The sequence below is a fragment of the Pinus tabuliformis genome, chromosome Q (assembly GCF_031772625.1).
Source record: "Pinus tabuliformis cultivar Carrire ecotype Pingquan chromosome Q, CPIR1, whole genome shotgun sequence".
Lineage (NCBI taxonomy): Eukaryota > Viridiplantae > Streptophyta > Pinopsida > Pinales > Pinaceae > Pinus > Pinus tabuliformis.
The window spans coordinates 836,738,760-836,755,540 of record NC_142296.1 but is presented as its reverse complement, the minus strand read 5'-3'; the positions used below and the strand labels follow the sequence as shown (position 1 = coordinate 836,755,540).

General features: G+C 40.5%; 1 protein-coding gene across 2 annotated transcripts; it reads left to right on the top strand.

Annotated features, from left to right (window-relative positions):
* The first annotated feature begins 229 nt into the window (after positions 1-229).
* LOC149222199 (ammonium transporter 3 member 1-like) lies at positions 230-3,515 on the top strand. Of its 2 annotated transcripts, none has more exons than XM_089385311.1 (4): positions 230-383; positions 1,110-1,799; positions 1,897-2,182; positions 2,864-3,515. In XM_089385311.1, the coding sequence occupies exons 2-4, from the start codon at positions 1,158-1,160 to the stop codon at positions 3,382-3,384; spliced, it is 1,449 nt and encodes a 482-aa protein (XP_089241437.1). In that variant the 5' UTR covers positions 230-383; positions 1,110-1,157; the 3' UTR covers positions 3,385-3,515. The 2 variants fall into 2 exon arrangements, with proteins under 2 accessions (XP_089241437.1, XP_089241436.1); XM_089385310.1 differs by having other exon boundaries at positions 302-506.
* Positions 3,516-16,781: the final 13,266 nt, after the last annotated feature.

The window sequence follows — 16,781 nt, the reverse complement described above, 5'->3', positions numbered from 1 at the left end:
CTGCGCGTTAGGAAAAGTGCATGGCCGGTAAAACGCAATACAGAAGAATCCCAGGAATCCTTCTCTCCTCCGCGGCAACAACATTGTTGTGTGTAATGGTGATTTAAATAAATGAGCCAAGAACAGCGTGACTGTGAGGAAAGTCCATTTAATGTTAGTTGCTCCTCCAATTTTTTGACCAGAAAGATGATTAATTAATATATATATTTGTAGTGTATAAGCGAAGATTCGAAGTAGAAGAATGAGGGCGGCTGCTTGGTTGACTTGACTTCACTTTTATTTTGTGACTCAACCCAAACACAAACGTAAACACCTTCTTTCAGCTTAAGTCGGTGTGCTCTTAAATAAAACCATTGGAGCTGCTTCTGCAAATTTGGAAGGAGGTGAGCGATTCTTGGCCTCTTTTTGCACTGTCCTCACTCCATTCTCTGGCACGGCCTTGAAATCCTTTCTGTTTCATTGGTTCCTCTAGGATTTCTTCACGTTTAGTGGCCGGCCAACAACAGGTAGAGGAAGCCATTTTTAATAGAACAATTTACTCTGGTTTGTTTGCATGTTTTTGTTGTACTTTTAAATATCTCAATTTTCACAGATTTTGCATTATTATTTCGATCACCCATTGAATTGACCCAAAACCAAGCGCCTAGAATATTTTTCATCTTGGTTTTCTGTTTATTCGTTTATAGCACCAAAGATTATTAAAGCTTCTATTGGGTCATGCCATGGGTGTTTTTTTTAACCTTTTCTTCCTTTTGGGATTGTGCTGGTTTCCTGATGGGCTTTGTTTGATTCTCTGATTGGGTAAGTAGTAGTTTTATTTTAAAAGAGAAAAATCCCTAATAGGTGTGGTCGATAACGCGGATCACGTGATGGGTTTTATTGAGATCTAACATATGGTTTCTCTTTGATTTCCTGTCACAATTCTATAATGGCTGATTGTCGGTGTTGTTTTTATGATGTGATCTTCAACATCGGATTTCTGCAATGTGCTTTGTTGGCTTTCGTATGGAGTTCTGTAATAAGTATTGTTGAGTAACATGAACTTTCTTGAACATATTTCATTGGGTTAGGCATGGGGTCTTATTTCTCTGTTGATGGATTATGTGCAGAGCTTTGAATTTCGTGATTGGAGTTGAGCACTTTTGCTTGTAGCAGCCATGGCGGGGCTGCCAGCGGCTTACCAGAATGGGACGGCAGTACCAGATTGGCTCAATAAAGGAGACAATGCGTGGCAGATGATAGCTGCAACCATTGTGGGAATGCAGAGCATGCCAGGCCTGGTTATTCTATATGGAAGCATTGTGAAGAAAAAATGGGCCGTCAATTCTGCATTCATGGCACTCTATGCATTTGCAGCTGTTTTGATCTGCTGGGTCACCTGGGCCTATAAAATGTCGTTTGGCGATCAGCTTCTGCCCTTCTGGGGAAAGGCAGGACCTGCGCTTGGCCAAAAATTCCTCATCAAACAAGCAATAGTCCCTGAAACAGTCCACAATTATAAGAATGGAAATGTGGAGACACCAGCTATTGAGCCCCTTTTTCCCATGGCTACCCTTGTGTTTTTCCAGTTCGTTTTCGCGGCCATAACTCTGATCCTATTGGCTGGTTCCTTGCTTGGAAGAATGAATATCAAGGCATGGATGGCTTTTGTGCCACTCTGGCTCACATTTTCATATACAGTGGGGGCTTTCAGCTTGTGGGGAGGAGGATTCCTCTTTCAGTGGGGGGTCATTGATTTCTCTGGTGGTTATGTAATCCATGTCTCTTCTGGAATTTCAGGTTTCACTGCAGCTTATTGGGTATGGCATATATTGCTTGCAACCTACTAATTTTTTATACTCTTTACCACAGATTGCATATGCTGATTGGTTTTACTTTGTGGATTGGGGGGTTCAGGTAGGACCTAGATCGGCAAAAGACCGGGAAAGATTTCCTCCAAATAATGTATTGCTTATGCTGGCTGGAGCAGGATTTTTGTGGATGGGTTGGTCGGGGTTTAATGGAGGCGGCCCTTATGCTGCCAATGTTGTCTCATCCATGGCAGTCTTGAATACTAACATATGTGCAGCTACCAGCCTTCTTGTATGGACATGTCTGGATGTTATATTCTTCAAGAAACCATCAGTCATTGGAGCTGTTCAGGGCATGATAACAGGACTTGTCTGCATCACCCCGGGTGCTGGTAAGGGCGATTCCATTTCCCTTTTTTTCTACTCTGTAACGGTCGATTTGAGAAGCTTGTTCTATACTTTCTCCTGTGCATTTGGGTTCTCTGTCATTTCACTCCTCTTTACGATTTGAAATAATTACTCAATGACTGCTGACTCCTCTTTAGGATTTGAAATAATTACTCAATGACTGCTGACTCCTTTCTAGGATTTGAAATAATTACTCAATGACTGCTTACTGCAGGCAATGAGCAGTCAGCAATGAGTATATATTTAGATACTCTTTGCTTTTTCTATGTTTAAATTTCTTCCTCCATGGCAATTTGGCAATTTACAGATGCTTTTCTAATGGGTGAAGAATTTACCGAAAAAATTGCTGTTGTCCTGTCTTCCTATTTACACAAAAAAATCAAGTTTCCACGGTTTTCAACTACAATAGAGATCAAATACCCCAATTGCATTAGAGTTCAGCTAAGTATCCGAAGATGCTATCATGATACCCTACAGTCAAAACTTTAGATATCATAGTTCCATAGAATGACAAATACCCAACTTAGAATGAGAAATATCCATCTTTACCCAACTTAGAATGAGAAATATCCATCTTTGAAAAGCTGAAAGAATTGAATTACAGTATAGAATGCAAAACTTGAAAACAAAGAATTAATATTAGTATTTTTTTTGCCCTTATATAGGTGTTGTCCAAGGATGGGCTGCAATTGCGATGGGAGTGCTATCTGGTAGTATTCCATGGTATACAATGATGGTACTTCACAAAAGGTCAACCCTGTTACAGAAAGTTGACGATACACTGGCTGTATTTCACACACATGCAGTTGCAGGAGTGTTGGGTGGAGCACTCACTGGCCTCTTTGCAGAGCCTACTCTCTGTTCACTGTTCCTTGCAGTAACAAATTCAAAGGGGGCATTTTATGGCAGTGGTATGCAATTTATTAAACAGATTGTGGGAGCTAGTTTTATCATAGGATGGAACATTGTTGCCACAACCATTATCATACTATTTATTAAACTATTCATTCCATTAAGAATGCCAGACGAGGAAATTTTGATAGGAGATGATGCAGTTCACGGAGAGGAAGCTTATGCTCTGTGGGCTGATGGAGAAAAGTATGATAATTCAAGGCACGGATGGTATTCTGATAATACACAGCATTTTAACGACGGTGCAGCAACAGGAGTAACTGTACACTTGTGATCCTACTTCTTTAGATTTGGTATGGAATGTTGATGTTAAAGTCACAGAGTGTAATCTATTTGAGGGAAAGCAGGGGATATGTCCTGTAACGATTAAAGTTATTTGTTTTATACATAAATGATTTAAGGTTCTATTCTGTGTAATAATATTTGTTAGCCTTGGTCCTTGAATTATGAAAAATGATAAGAGATGAATAAAAATAGGAATTTGGAATGCACTAACGTATTGGAGGCAGTTTCTTAAAAAAATTGAAGTAATCTATATTATGATTAATTTTATGTGACTCATCTCAAATGGTTCTGTTTACATTGTTTAATTATATTTAAATTAAATTTAAAAGATTTGTGATATTATTATTTTTTTAACGTTTTTATTTAATAAAATTATAATAATTAAAAAATAATAATTTAATGTTCAAATATAAAAATGAAATCTTTTTTAAGATTATATATATTTTTAATACATATTATCAATTATCATGATAATACTCGATTGTAAAACTTGAAAGAAGAAAAATAAAAATAAAAAAATGCTGACACTCTAAAAAGTTAAATGCGCTGAAATTTGAGATATTTTATTCTGTTCACAGCTTTAGAATTGTGCTAAATTTTTAATTCCTCTTAGTCTAATATCTTTGAGAATTTTCACTAACAAAAGCCAATTTGGTTCAGTCGCTCTAACCTGATTTGATATTATCCATTGTGGTTCTCTGTCTTCGCTTCAGCTGTAATATATTTCTTGATCAGCAGATTATTCATTGGCGAAGACATGCACATTCGAACAGTAGAATTTAGGAAGCTCCTTCAAAGAACAAATATTATATATTAGTTTTCATAAAAATAGTTAAATTTTATAATATAAAAATATAAATTGTAAGATTCAACTTTATATTATGAACAATCACACTCTGCAATTCATATGATTACCAAAGAAATTTAGATTATTGAACAATCACATTAGTTTATGAATATTGGGAAATATTTTGATATTAAATAAATTTTGAGAAGTTATAATCACTCTTTATTTTGGCTCTATAAGATTGATATTTATAACGTGTTTTTAGGAAATAGAAAACATATTATTTATTTTTATGCCGTCATTAAACATAAAATAGAGGCTAAATATTTACATAACATTTTTTTAGGGTTTTAGATCACTTATCATGATCACGCTAGGGAAGGGGTGAGCCCCTTCCTATATAGGAATGTTGTAGGTGGAGGGGATCAAGTAAAAGCCCACATAAGTTCCATAATAGGGATCATGGTAACCTCAATGGAAAAACACCCCACCTCTTAGGTAGATCAGATAGTATCTAGGGATAAGACCACTATAGCAGCAAAAGAGGGCCAAAATGTCGCTCAAAAGCCAAAACCGATTCTTGTATTATGCAAGCTAAAGTTACCCCAAGTATGAGATTGTCTCAATCAAAATCATTGAAAACATTCAATATATGCGAGAACACATGCTCATGGGAAAATCTATGGGTATATGGCCAAAGCTCTAGAGGAATGGATTTAGAAAAATTGAAAACCAAAAGGTAATGTAGATCTAAAATTAGGCTCCAAAAAAATTTTCACTACAATATTTTGCAAGCAACCTCGAGGACAAGAATAGAGTCCTTCAGAATGGCCCTTATTTTATCAATTTGTTGGGGCTATACCTTAACTTATGGGCAAAGAGATTCTCTCTTGATAAGGAAGAATTTTCAATAGCTCTAGTTTGGCTGCGACTTTAATCTCTTCCCCGAGGATTCTGGGACAGAGAAATTCTGGAAGGAATTGATAATACCCTTGACTCATTCGTAATGATCTTTGGGGAAACCAAATAGGGTATAAATACCTCTTACGCTAGAATATATGTTTACAAGGATACCTCAAAACACCTACCAACCTCCATTTGCCTCAACTATGGAGATAATGGTTTACTCCAACCTGTCGACTGTGAGCACATTCCCTTCTACCATTGCAGATTACATGAACACAACCACTTATTCAAAGACTATCCCTTAAATGTTCAACTAGCCACACCTAAAGCCGATTTAGGGAAAATATCAAAATGGCTTTGAGAAAGTACATCACAGAAGTAGAACCACCAAAAATCCCACGGGACTACCTTCCTCTAACAATTCCAAACCCAACAATTGGTATGCAGTTCTTTATAACTCACTAAGAGAGTTCCACAAATATAAGAAATCGTACCAAAATCCTCAGAGCCCACTCTTATTAAGTTGGCGAAAGAGGAAGAAACAAACAAATATGGGAAACTAGAAAAGGAAGGAAAAGCCAAGGATCAGGGAAATGTATAAATGGTCCAAGAAATGGAAAACCTAATGGAGGAAGAGGACGAAGATGATATGGACTTGGATGATCTAGATTTGCAAACCTTTACAAAAATCTGGCAAGAAAAAGATCCCAAATCTATACTTCATCAACAAGTTTCATTGGTCTCTAAAGATTAGATAAAATCACAGAAAAAAGCAAGATAAACTACTCAAAGAAAAATCCCTTATTCCTCTTCTCTAGGAGATAAAAAATCCCCCCAAGGACAGTGATAAAACAAGCAAAGAGGAAAAAAAGAGAGGAAGAACGAGTAACAAAATTAAATCGTACAAGATCTCATAGAAATATTGGTCAACTTTGGGAGTATCTCTCTTATTACAAATTCCTTACCCCCCTCCCCCTCAAACCCCCAATGAAGATCATATCCTGAAATATTAGAGGCCTTAATGGGAAACCAAAATAGAGCCTTCTAAAGAATAAGATCATTAAAGTACAACCCAGAGTTGTCATGAACTATGAAACAAAATGTTATGTTGAGATGATAACCGAGATAGTTTCTTTCATTTGGAAAGAATGTCACACCATAGCTCTAAATTCCCATGGTTCCTTAGGAGGATTAAATCTTCTTTTTAACCCTTTCAAGGTCACTATCTCATATTTCTTCTCAACTCACACAATGGTCACAGTCCCACTTCCATCTCCATTGTTATTAGAAAAGGGCATTCTCACCATTGTGTATGGGCCATTATCGAATGAAAAACTTCTCTTTCTACAAGAATTGTGAGTTTGATCCAGGTGGATATTGGTGGCCACCTTCCAAGTCCACCTGGACCCCCACCATTGTCTTTCTCAGCATTTTCAGTTTCCTTAATTGTAGCACAACTTACTATTTTTAGCAGTTTTTCGGGTCCTGAACTTCCGGAGCCGTTTTGAGGCCCTAAACGACTTTTTTTTGGGAATCTGGGGCAACATGGGTCCATGGATCGATGTTGCCTCCCAAAGTGGTAGTACTCGGATAGATCTTTCTAACGAGCTATCGTACGCGTCAAACGGAGATCATATGCCAAAGTTACGACCCCGGGAAATTGATGTACCAATTTACCCAAACGAGGCCCACAATTTGGCGTTTCATCTTCTAGGGTTAGGTTTCGGGATGTGAAGGGTTTTTCATTGTTTCTCAACAATAAATAGGCCTTTGAGCCTCATTGTAACACAGTTCGAAACAGTTCAAAGGCATGTAGCCGACACATCTCTTCTCAGAGATAAGCTACCATCGCCCTAGTTGGGTTATTTCTATTTGTAAGCATATTTCAGTATTTTACAGTAATGAAATGAAGTATTATTTCCGCTGCATCTCTGTTTTTATGGTTATCGCATCTCTGTATTTATGGTTATCTTTGTAATCTATTGCGTTCCTGTTTAAATCCGGATCAGTGGTATCAGAGCAGTCTGCTTTTTCTCTGTTTTTCTTTGCATGTCCCCAACAAGGTCGGGATATAAGGAGTTAGGGCTTGAACTGGTTGAACCTTTGCAAGACCAGCCTCGCAAATCCCGACGGCCTCCCATGGCGGACGAGAAGAAAGACGAGGGGGCAGGAGATCCCATCAAAATCTTGCTCGAAGAAGCCCTCGAGCGACAACGGAACGCGATGATGGACAGCTTTGCCCAGATCCTTCAGTGGCTACCCAGAAGCAATGCATCGGCTTCCGTAGATAAATGGTTAAATCTGCTAGAGGGTTATTTTTCTGTTCATGAATTTTCAAGTCGGGAAAAGATTGTTTTTGCCCTTCTCAAAGCAGCCCCCCACGTCAAGGACGGGTGGGAAACCTACTGCGAGCAGAAGGATGAAAGTAATGGCTCACTATTTTCAGCCGCACCCACTTGGGATTCGTTCCGGGATGCCATCAGGAGCAGTACTACCCTGTCGGAAGCTATGAGGATGAATACATAAAGTGGACCACGCTGCGGTAGGGCAGGGACCAAGACGTGCCGGAGTTCACCAATCTTTTCCATACCCTTCGCACAAAGTTGGGTATCAAGGATTCAGATTCAGAGCAACATTTCATACTCAAATACCGTGGCTGCCTACACAAAGTACATCCAGGAAGAAATACAGTTCCTAAACATCCCCTCGCTCGGCGCAGCATACCGATATGCCGTCAAGGTCGAGCAGTGAAGTTTAAACAAAAGAAGCGAGACTTTGGATCTGCGAATCCAAAGCAAGGGAAAGGTGCCCCTAAACCACAGAACAAAGGACAAAGCCAAGGCGGGACAGCCCAAGACAACCAGCCGAAGCTGCAAGCAAAGAATAGCGTCGCGAAGCCGAGAAAGGACACTGGAAAATGGTGCGAGTTCCATAAGAGCTCCACTCACAACACAAGTGAGTGTTGGGCCAAGCAGTCACTGGTGGTTGAGCTAAAGGTTTCAGAATCAGATGCATGTTCCGACTCTGAGTCAGAACCCGATAAGGGGTATGAAAAAGGGAAGCAGATCATTGATGCGGATCCCAGTGCCACTGTTGCTACCGCAAAGATCCAGAAAAATGAACCCAAAGATCCAGAGGAGGAGGAGCGTCTCTTCCTCCCATATGTGGGTAAAGGGCTCCCCGATACAGTTCAATGTTGATAGCGGGAGTCAAAAGAACCTCATTTCGGCAGAGGTCGTGAAGCGGTTGGGCTTACCGACCACAGCACATCCACAACCATACACCATTGGGTGGCTTCACCAAGGACGAGATCTTCGCGTGAGCCAGCTGTGTCGCCTTCATACAACATCAAGCCCTTCACGGATGAGGTATTGTGTGACATTGCTCCCCTTGAAGTTTGTGATGTATTACTAGGACAACCATACTTGTGGAAGCGACATGCTGTGTATGAATCAAGGCCCCGTGCTGTTATTATTACATTGGGAAATAAGTTGTTCAGGATACCAGAGGTAGCACCACCTGCCGCCATCTCTTTGATTACTGCAAAACAATGCAGTAAGATCATTTCCAAAACCAGGAAATTTGTTTTCCTGATGATATGCCCTCAAGGAAAGAAGAAGACAGTGGCCGCGGCCTCCAAACGGGGTCCCTCTGCACGACAACTACAGATGGACAAGGTTGTGGAGGAGTACGAGGACATATTCACCTCCCCTACAGGGGTTCCTATGCACTGTCAAGTCAAGCACTCCATCGATTTGACCCCAGGTGCGCCGCTACCCAATGGACCAATCTATCGACGCTCCGTTCTGGAGAACGATGAAATCAAGAGGCAGATTCAGGAGCTCCTGCAGAAAGGTCACATCCGTCCGAGTTCATGGCCCTGTGGGAGCCCGATCGTGTTGGTACAGAAGAAGGATGGGACGTGGAGACTCTGTATTGACTATCGGGCGCTGAACAAGATCACTGTCCGTAATAGGTACCCGATCCCGCGGATTGATGACCTCCTAGACCAACTAAAGGGGGCGAAATATTTCAGCAAGATCGATCTGAAGTCAGGATATCACCAGGTACCAATCGAACCCTCCGATGTGTGGAAGACTGCCTTCAAATCCAAGGAGGGCCTCTTCGAATGGTTGGTCATGCCTTTCGGATTGACGAATGCTCCTGCAACCTTTATGAGGCTAATGGATGACATCTTGCGGCCATTCACCAACTCCTTTGTAGTAGTATACTTGGATGACATTCTGATCTTCAGCCAGAGTTGGGAAGAGCACCTCCACCACATCCGACAGGTTCTCCAAACACTGCGGCAACACAAGCTATGTGCCAATTTGGAGAAATGCACTTTTGGCATGACCCAAGTTCAGTATCTGGGATACATCATTGATGAATAGGGGGTGCATGTCGATCCAGCCAAGATCCAAGTCATTCGGGATTGGCCCTCTCCAACCACTCTAACAGAGCTCCGCAGCTTTCTAGGTCTTGCCAACTTCTACCGCATGTTTGTGTTGGGGTTTTCTCATATTTCTTGGCCCTTGAGTCAAGTCACCAAGGGCGGGGCGAAAGCAAAATTCTTTTGGTCTGAATCTCAACAGAAGGCATTCAGGGAGTTGAAGGATCGCCTCTGCACGGCACTAGTGCTCGCGTTACCAGATTTACAACAACCATTTGAGGTCGAGACAGATGCCTCTGACTATGCTATTGGCGCAGTCCTTACTCAACATGGACATCCAGTGGCATATCACAGTGAAACACTTTCAAACACAGTCCAGAAGTACCCCACTTATGATAAAGAGATGTATTCCATTGTACAGGCCTGCCGACAATGGAAGCATTACATTTTGGGGAAGGAAACGGTCATCCACACAGACCACCGACCTCTGCAGTTCATACAGACCCAAGGGAAATTGCAGAATGATCGCCATCAGGAGTGGTCTACATACCTGCAACAGTTTCACTTGAACATCAAGTATAAAAAGGGTAGCACCAATAATGTTGCAGATTGCCTCAGTCGGCCACCGATCATGGCGCTAACCAACGTGCTCAACTCTTGTGGGCACGAGACTTCTGACTGGCCACTTCTCTACAAAAGCGACCCAGAATTCGGCCACACATACCAGACACTCTTGGAGGGTCGGCATGTCGCAGATTTTCACCTCCAGGATGCCCTATTATGCCACCTCGGTCACCTTTGTGTTCCTTCAAGCGAGCGTGCCAAGATGATTTGGGAAGCACACTACAGTTGGGCTGCTGGGCATTTCGGGGTCGAGAAAACAGTGGCAGTACTGCAAAATTATTTCTATTGGCCGAATCTTCGACAGGATGTTGGGAAGTACATCCGATCATGTACTGCCTGTGCCATTGCCAAACCGACCATTAAGAAGCACGACCTCTATACCCCATTGCCTACCCCTAGTCGACCTTGGGAATCCATCTCCATGGATTACATGTCAGGCCTTCCTTCCACTAAGCATGGAAATGACTGTGTTTTTGTGGTCGTCGACAGGTTCTCGAAGATGGCCATTATGATGGCCTGCAACAAGAATATCACAGCAGAAGCCACTGCTAAACTCTTCTTTGAACGAGTGTGGGTGCACTTTGGGATCCCACAGTCTATCATCTCAGATCGGGACAGTCGGTTTCTCAGCACATTTTGGTCCAGTCTCTGGTCAATGCTGGACAACAAACTCACGAAGTCCACAGCCTTCCATCCTCAAACTGATGGCCAGACAGAGGTTGTCAACAGGATGATTGTGCACATTCTGCGCATGTATAACTCAAAGCATCCACGCACATGGGACGAGAGCCTCCCCTATGTTCAGCACAGCTACAATCGAGCTCTTCATAGCTCCACTGGCCATAGCCCTTTTCAGGTGGGTTTGGGATTCTAGCCACTATGCCCCATTGATGTGGCCATACCACTTGCAGCTACTCACATGAATTCAGCTCATGTCCAGTCCGAAACAGATAAGGCCACCAGCTTCATTGAGCGCATCCAACACATTCGCCAGCAGGTCCATGACATTCTTGAGAAATCAAATGCCAAGTACAAGCAGCGACATGATCAACACCGGGTGCCACTCAAGTTTCAGGTAGGCGACAAAGTCTGGTTGCATTTGCAAAAGGAACGCCTTACTGGAGCCTATCGGAAATTGAGACCACTTCGATACGGTCCTTACACCATTACTAAGGCGATGGGAGACAATGCATTTGAGCTTAGCATTCCCCCATTCCTTGGCCTGCACCCAGTGTTCAATGTGGACCGCCTTCCGCCATACTTTCCACCATTGCTAGACACATCTGACATTGCAGAACAGCTCAAACCCATAGAATTAAATCCAGATTGCATGGAACAAGCTGCAACTGATCGGATCATGGACACACAGATCAAGAACACTCGCCAACAGAATATCCAACTGTATCGAGTTGTCAAAGCAGACCAACTCCTTCAGCAGGGCAAGTGGCTCACCAGGGAACAAGTTCAGCAGAAGTTTCCTCATCTCATGGAGGAGCTCAACGCAATGGGGACCATTGCTTCCTAAGGGGGAGGAATGATCCAGGTGGATATTGGTGGCCACCTGCCAAGTCCACCTAGACCCCCACCATTGTCTTTCTCAGCATTTTCAGTTTCCTTAATTGTAGCACAACTTACTATTTTTAGCAGTTTTTCGGGTCCTAAACTTCCGGAGCCGTTTTGAGGCCCTAAACGACGTTTTTTTGGGAATCTGGGGCAACATGGGTCTATGGACCGATGTTGCTTCCCAAAGTGGTAGTACTCGGATAGATCTTTCTAACGAGCTATCGTACGCGTCAAACGGAGATCATATGCCAAAGTTACGACCCCGGGAAATTGATGTACCAATTTACCCAAACGGGGCCCACAATTTGGCGTTTCATCTTCTAGGGTTAGGTTTCAGGATGTGAAGGGTTTTTCATTGTTTCTCAACAATAAATAGGCTTTCGAGCCTCATTGTAACACAGTTCGAAACAGTTCAGAGGCATGTAGCCGACACATCTCTTCTCAGAGATAAGCTACCATTGCCCTAGCTGGGTTATTTCTATTTGTAAGCATATTTCAGTATTTTACAGTAATGAAATGAAGTATTATTTCCGCTGCATCTCTGTTTTTATGGTTATCGCATCTCTGTATTTATGGTTATCTCTGTAATCTATTGCGTTCCTGTTTAAATCCGGATCAGAGTTACTCATCAGGTGGCAAAGGTTGCTCTTTGATTAATTGGAGGGGGTTTTAACATGATCAAAACATTACAAGAGAAAAAATGATGCTTGTGAAGATTGGATGCCAGTTCAAATCTCTTTATAGAAATAATCCAAGACATGCAGATGGTAAATATGGACACAACCAATGGATGGTCCACCTAGAACAACAAGTGAGGTGGATGTAATCAAAATGGCTCGTGGTTAGATTGTTTTTTATTTGATGACTTCATAAATTTCTATAGATGCTCCCACCCTACCAATTTTAGGATCTAATCATTGTGCCATCAAGTTGTCACTAGATTGGAAAGGAGGTCCCAAAAACCCTCTATTCTATTTCAAATCTTTCTTGATCCAACATCCATCCTTTATGCAAAACATAGAAGGCCCTCGTAAATAGAAAAACCATCATGCATAGATTTTATTAAAAATTAAAACACATCAAATCTTGCTTGAGGTAGTGAAACAAATAAGAGTTTGGGTACATATTCAATGCCCAACATGATTTCTCAAAACAAATGGACCAACTTCAACTTTAAATCATAAAGGATGGGGGAATAGATGAGTTGATATAAAACAAGAAACAAGGCTTCACTAGCTAACCAAAAGACTCAAATTTTAAGAAACTCTTAGAAGGAAAAAATCAAGAATTCAATGGTTGAAAGAGGGACAAAGGAACTTTAAAATTTTCAATTGATCATTGATTCAATATTGCTTTCATAATCGTATATCTTGCATCAAAGATTCTCAAGGGAATACTCTAGAAGATCACAAGGACATTGAAATAGAATTAATCTCCTTCTTCTAATCTCTTTTTCCTAAGGCTCAACAAGATTCATGTCCAACCATTTAGAAAATAACTCAACACACCCCTCCTCTAGTAACCGAGGAGCACAACAAGACTTTCCTTCATGAAATAACTCTTTAGGAGATAGGGCAAGTGATGATAGACATGCCAAAATGAAATGCTCTTGGTTGTGATGGCTTTACTACTGATTTCTTCCAAGCATGTTGGTCGATAATTCGAAAATATGTCTAAGAATTAGTGGAAAATTCTAGGCAAACCTACTCTCTATTTCTTGTCCTTGATGCCATCTTTCTCACTCTTATCCCCAAATAGGATTGTGGAATGGATCCCACCAAATTTAGATCCATTGTTCTCTATAATGTGATCTATAAGACAATAACCAAACTTATTTCCAATTGTCGCAACCCACTTCTACCTTTCTTATTCTCTCAAGGGAAATATGGATATGTGGAGGGTCATAAAATTAGGGATATCATTATTCTTTCCATGACATATTTAAATCTCTAAAGACTACCAAAATCTAGGTATGCTTATCAAACTTGATCTTTCAAAATACTTTGACAAAATTAGCTAAAAATACATTTGGCATGTGTTGGCAGCGTTTAGTTTTGCTGAAATTTGGATTCATTGGATCATGTCTCTTATAACCCAAACATTCTTTTCCATCTTAGTAAATGGTTCTTCATCTTCCCCTTTTAACCCATCTAGGGGAATTTATTAGGGGGACCCCCTATCTCCATTTATTTTTCATCCTAATGGCAGAAGGATTGGGATTATCCCTAAAATTTGAAGTGTCATGTGGAAGAATAAAAGGAGTTTGTACTTATAGCAATGATTTACCCACTTCCAATAAGCAATTTGTGATTGACACCCTCCTAGTGGGCCCCCCCATGATTCGGTAAGCCACGACCATTAAAAATATTCTTGAAATTTTCATGGCTTCCTTATATACAAGCACTAACCACTCTTCGAAGGTCCCTCCTTATGCCACTTAAAAGAAAGTCTTCTAAGGTCCCTCCTTATGCCACTTTTGCTTTCAGGGGCTAGAATCAATATAACATCTCTTTAATTCATGCACTTTTTCTTCTTCTCAATGTGATAGAGGAGATTATATGTTTCATCAAATCGATCATAACAAGGAGGATATAATAGCCACCATCTCTTATTGGAAATTCAATGCCTTTAAACATCTTATCATTTCTTGGGAGTGACAACTTCTATCGAGTTTTATGTTATGGGAAACATGGAAGGAGAGAAATCGTACGATCTTCAAGGAATTAAAACATCAGAGAATGATGTCTAGATTCACATTATGTACTCTATAAAATAAATTGTTCTCCTATCTCCCTAGTCACCCAAGGATTGGCAAAGCAATCCCTTAGAATCCATCATCCTTTTCTCCTTGGAGACCTCTTCTTTTAGCCTATTTGTTCCCTTAACCTCCTATGTTATCCTCCCCCTTCCATCCCCATCAACACCTACCCTCCTCTTGTTTTCAAAAAATTAAACTTCAATGATGCCTCTAAGGAAATATTGGGTCGACAAGCTATGGTGGAGTTTTCAGAAAATTTTCAGGGGGAATCCTTCATATATGTGCAGGCTCTTTAGGTAAAGACTCCAACAATGCAATAGAATTATATGCTCTTGAAAATGACCTCCAAATTTCCATTTTTCATAACTTCTCTAGCCTCATCATTGAAGGAGACTCACAATTCATTATCCAAGTGGTTAAAAAGCTTCATAATGGAACCTCCCCCTTTAAGGTTTTTCTTAGTTGGTGCATGGAAAGAGGTATAGAAAGAGTTAATGAGATTCTATCATTAATCCATGTTGGCATTCCCTCGCACATTAGATGGATAGGGAAAAAATTGTTCATATATTAGAAAATGAAGGCCTATCCTATGATCAATCCCCCATTGATCTCCAATGGAATGGTTCCATCTTCATCCACTTAAAGGATTAATGTCACTCAAATATATTCAACTGATATCCCCTACCCCCCCACCCCATAGTGGGTTATCTTCTAGATGAGTTTAGCGCAATCCATTTAATGAATGCTAATGATGTCATCTCCCATGCTCATGGTCTAGGGACAACTATTGAGGTTTAATGTAATGTGTGTTATAGGGAAAATTTATTTTGAATATGTCGATATTTTCATCCGCTCCCTAGTTTTGATTATGGCTTCCCTGTGGTGGAACATTAGATCGACTAGAGTGGAAAAAACCCTGCATTGAGGATGGGAATTCAAAGTCTATCATGGTAATAGAATTCTAGTATCACAACCATTATTTCCAAATTCTCTCCACAAGGAATTCTTGGGGTAAATTTTCCTCATTCTTTAGTTTTTCTCATTATTTCTATCCTTTTTTATGATGTTTAAGATGGATTTGTCTCTAGCTTAAATAATTTTCCCCTTTGTTTTCTCTTTCACATCCTTTGGTGGTTTTATCTAGCCTCCTGTCTTCACCTTCCTTCCTCCCCTCTATTATCTAGCCTTCAGTCCCCCATTTCCTCTAGCCGCAACCCACTTTTGACTCCCCATCAACTTCAATTAGGGAGTTAGTTTTCATTGGTCTAGCCATCTTGATCCTTGGATTGTTTCTCATGTCTTCTCTGGTGTCCTACTAAGCCTCGTTGAGATCACTCATTCTCTAGTTGAGGTCACAGTAGACCCCATATCTTCCTCCTTGTACTTGTGAACAAGTTAATGCGAAGGCCTTAGCCAACTATTATTGGGAACACACCACCCAAGTTTCTTGTGAATAAATTGATAGGGTAGAAATGGAAGTAAGGGATGACTGTAGGTTCCTATTAGACATCAAGGTTGAGGAGAATGTAGGCAATGAGTGCTTGACACATGCAATACCCTCCTTGAAACTCTCAATATATACATATTGTAGATCTATATTGGAAAATCAAAGCCATAATGGGTAAATTTCAGGTTGAGTTAAATGAAGTTTAAGAAGAAATTCTCATATGCATTAATGTTTTGCAACAAAAGGATAATAAGATGGATGTAAAAATATCAGTGGTTTCCAAGAAGTTGGCCAATTTCGAATTCCTCAGCAGTGAAGAAGGGGTTCCAACATTGGCTCCCATCCAAGTGAGCACCCCTCATGGTTCATTTTGATAGCTTTAACATGTTTTTATGTTTAGAAGAATATACAAGCCTAAAATCCTAGTAGATAGGCATTTCTCTAATGTTTTTTATAACTAGCATTTGCACCTAATGTTGCAAAGGAAACGCCGTAAGGCATAGTTTGTGGAAAAATATTGAAATGTGAATGGGCTTTTTTGAAAGCAAGGGTCGATGTATTTGAGTTTCAATTTGAGGAAGCCATGTCGAAAAGCGTATTTGGGGGTTAAAGTGGCTACGAAATGGAATGCAAGTAGTCTTAAATATCCATTGAACTTGTTTAGACACCATCGCATCTGGATTAAAATTGCGTAGTTGAAGGTGAAGGTAAAGGAATGAATTCACAGCGAAACGCGAACAAGAATTGGGTATCCATATTGATTTGGATAGGGTTATTTAAGAAATCATTATTCAAACGGGAAATTTAATTAATATGAAGACATATTGAAAACATGTATTATATTCATTGAAATAAATTGATTTTGTTAACAAAATATGTTAAAACCCATTGATAATGAATCGGTTGTG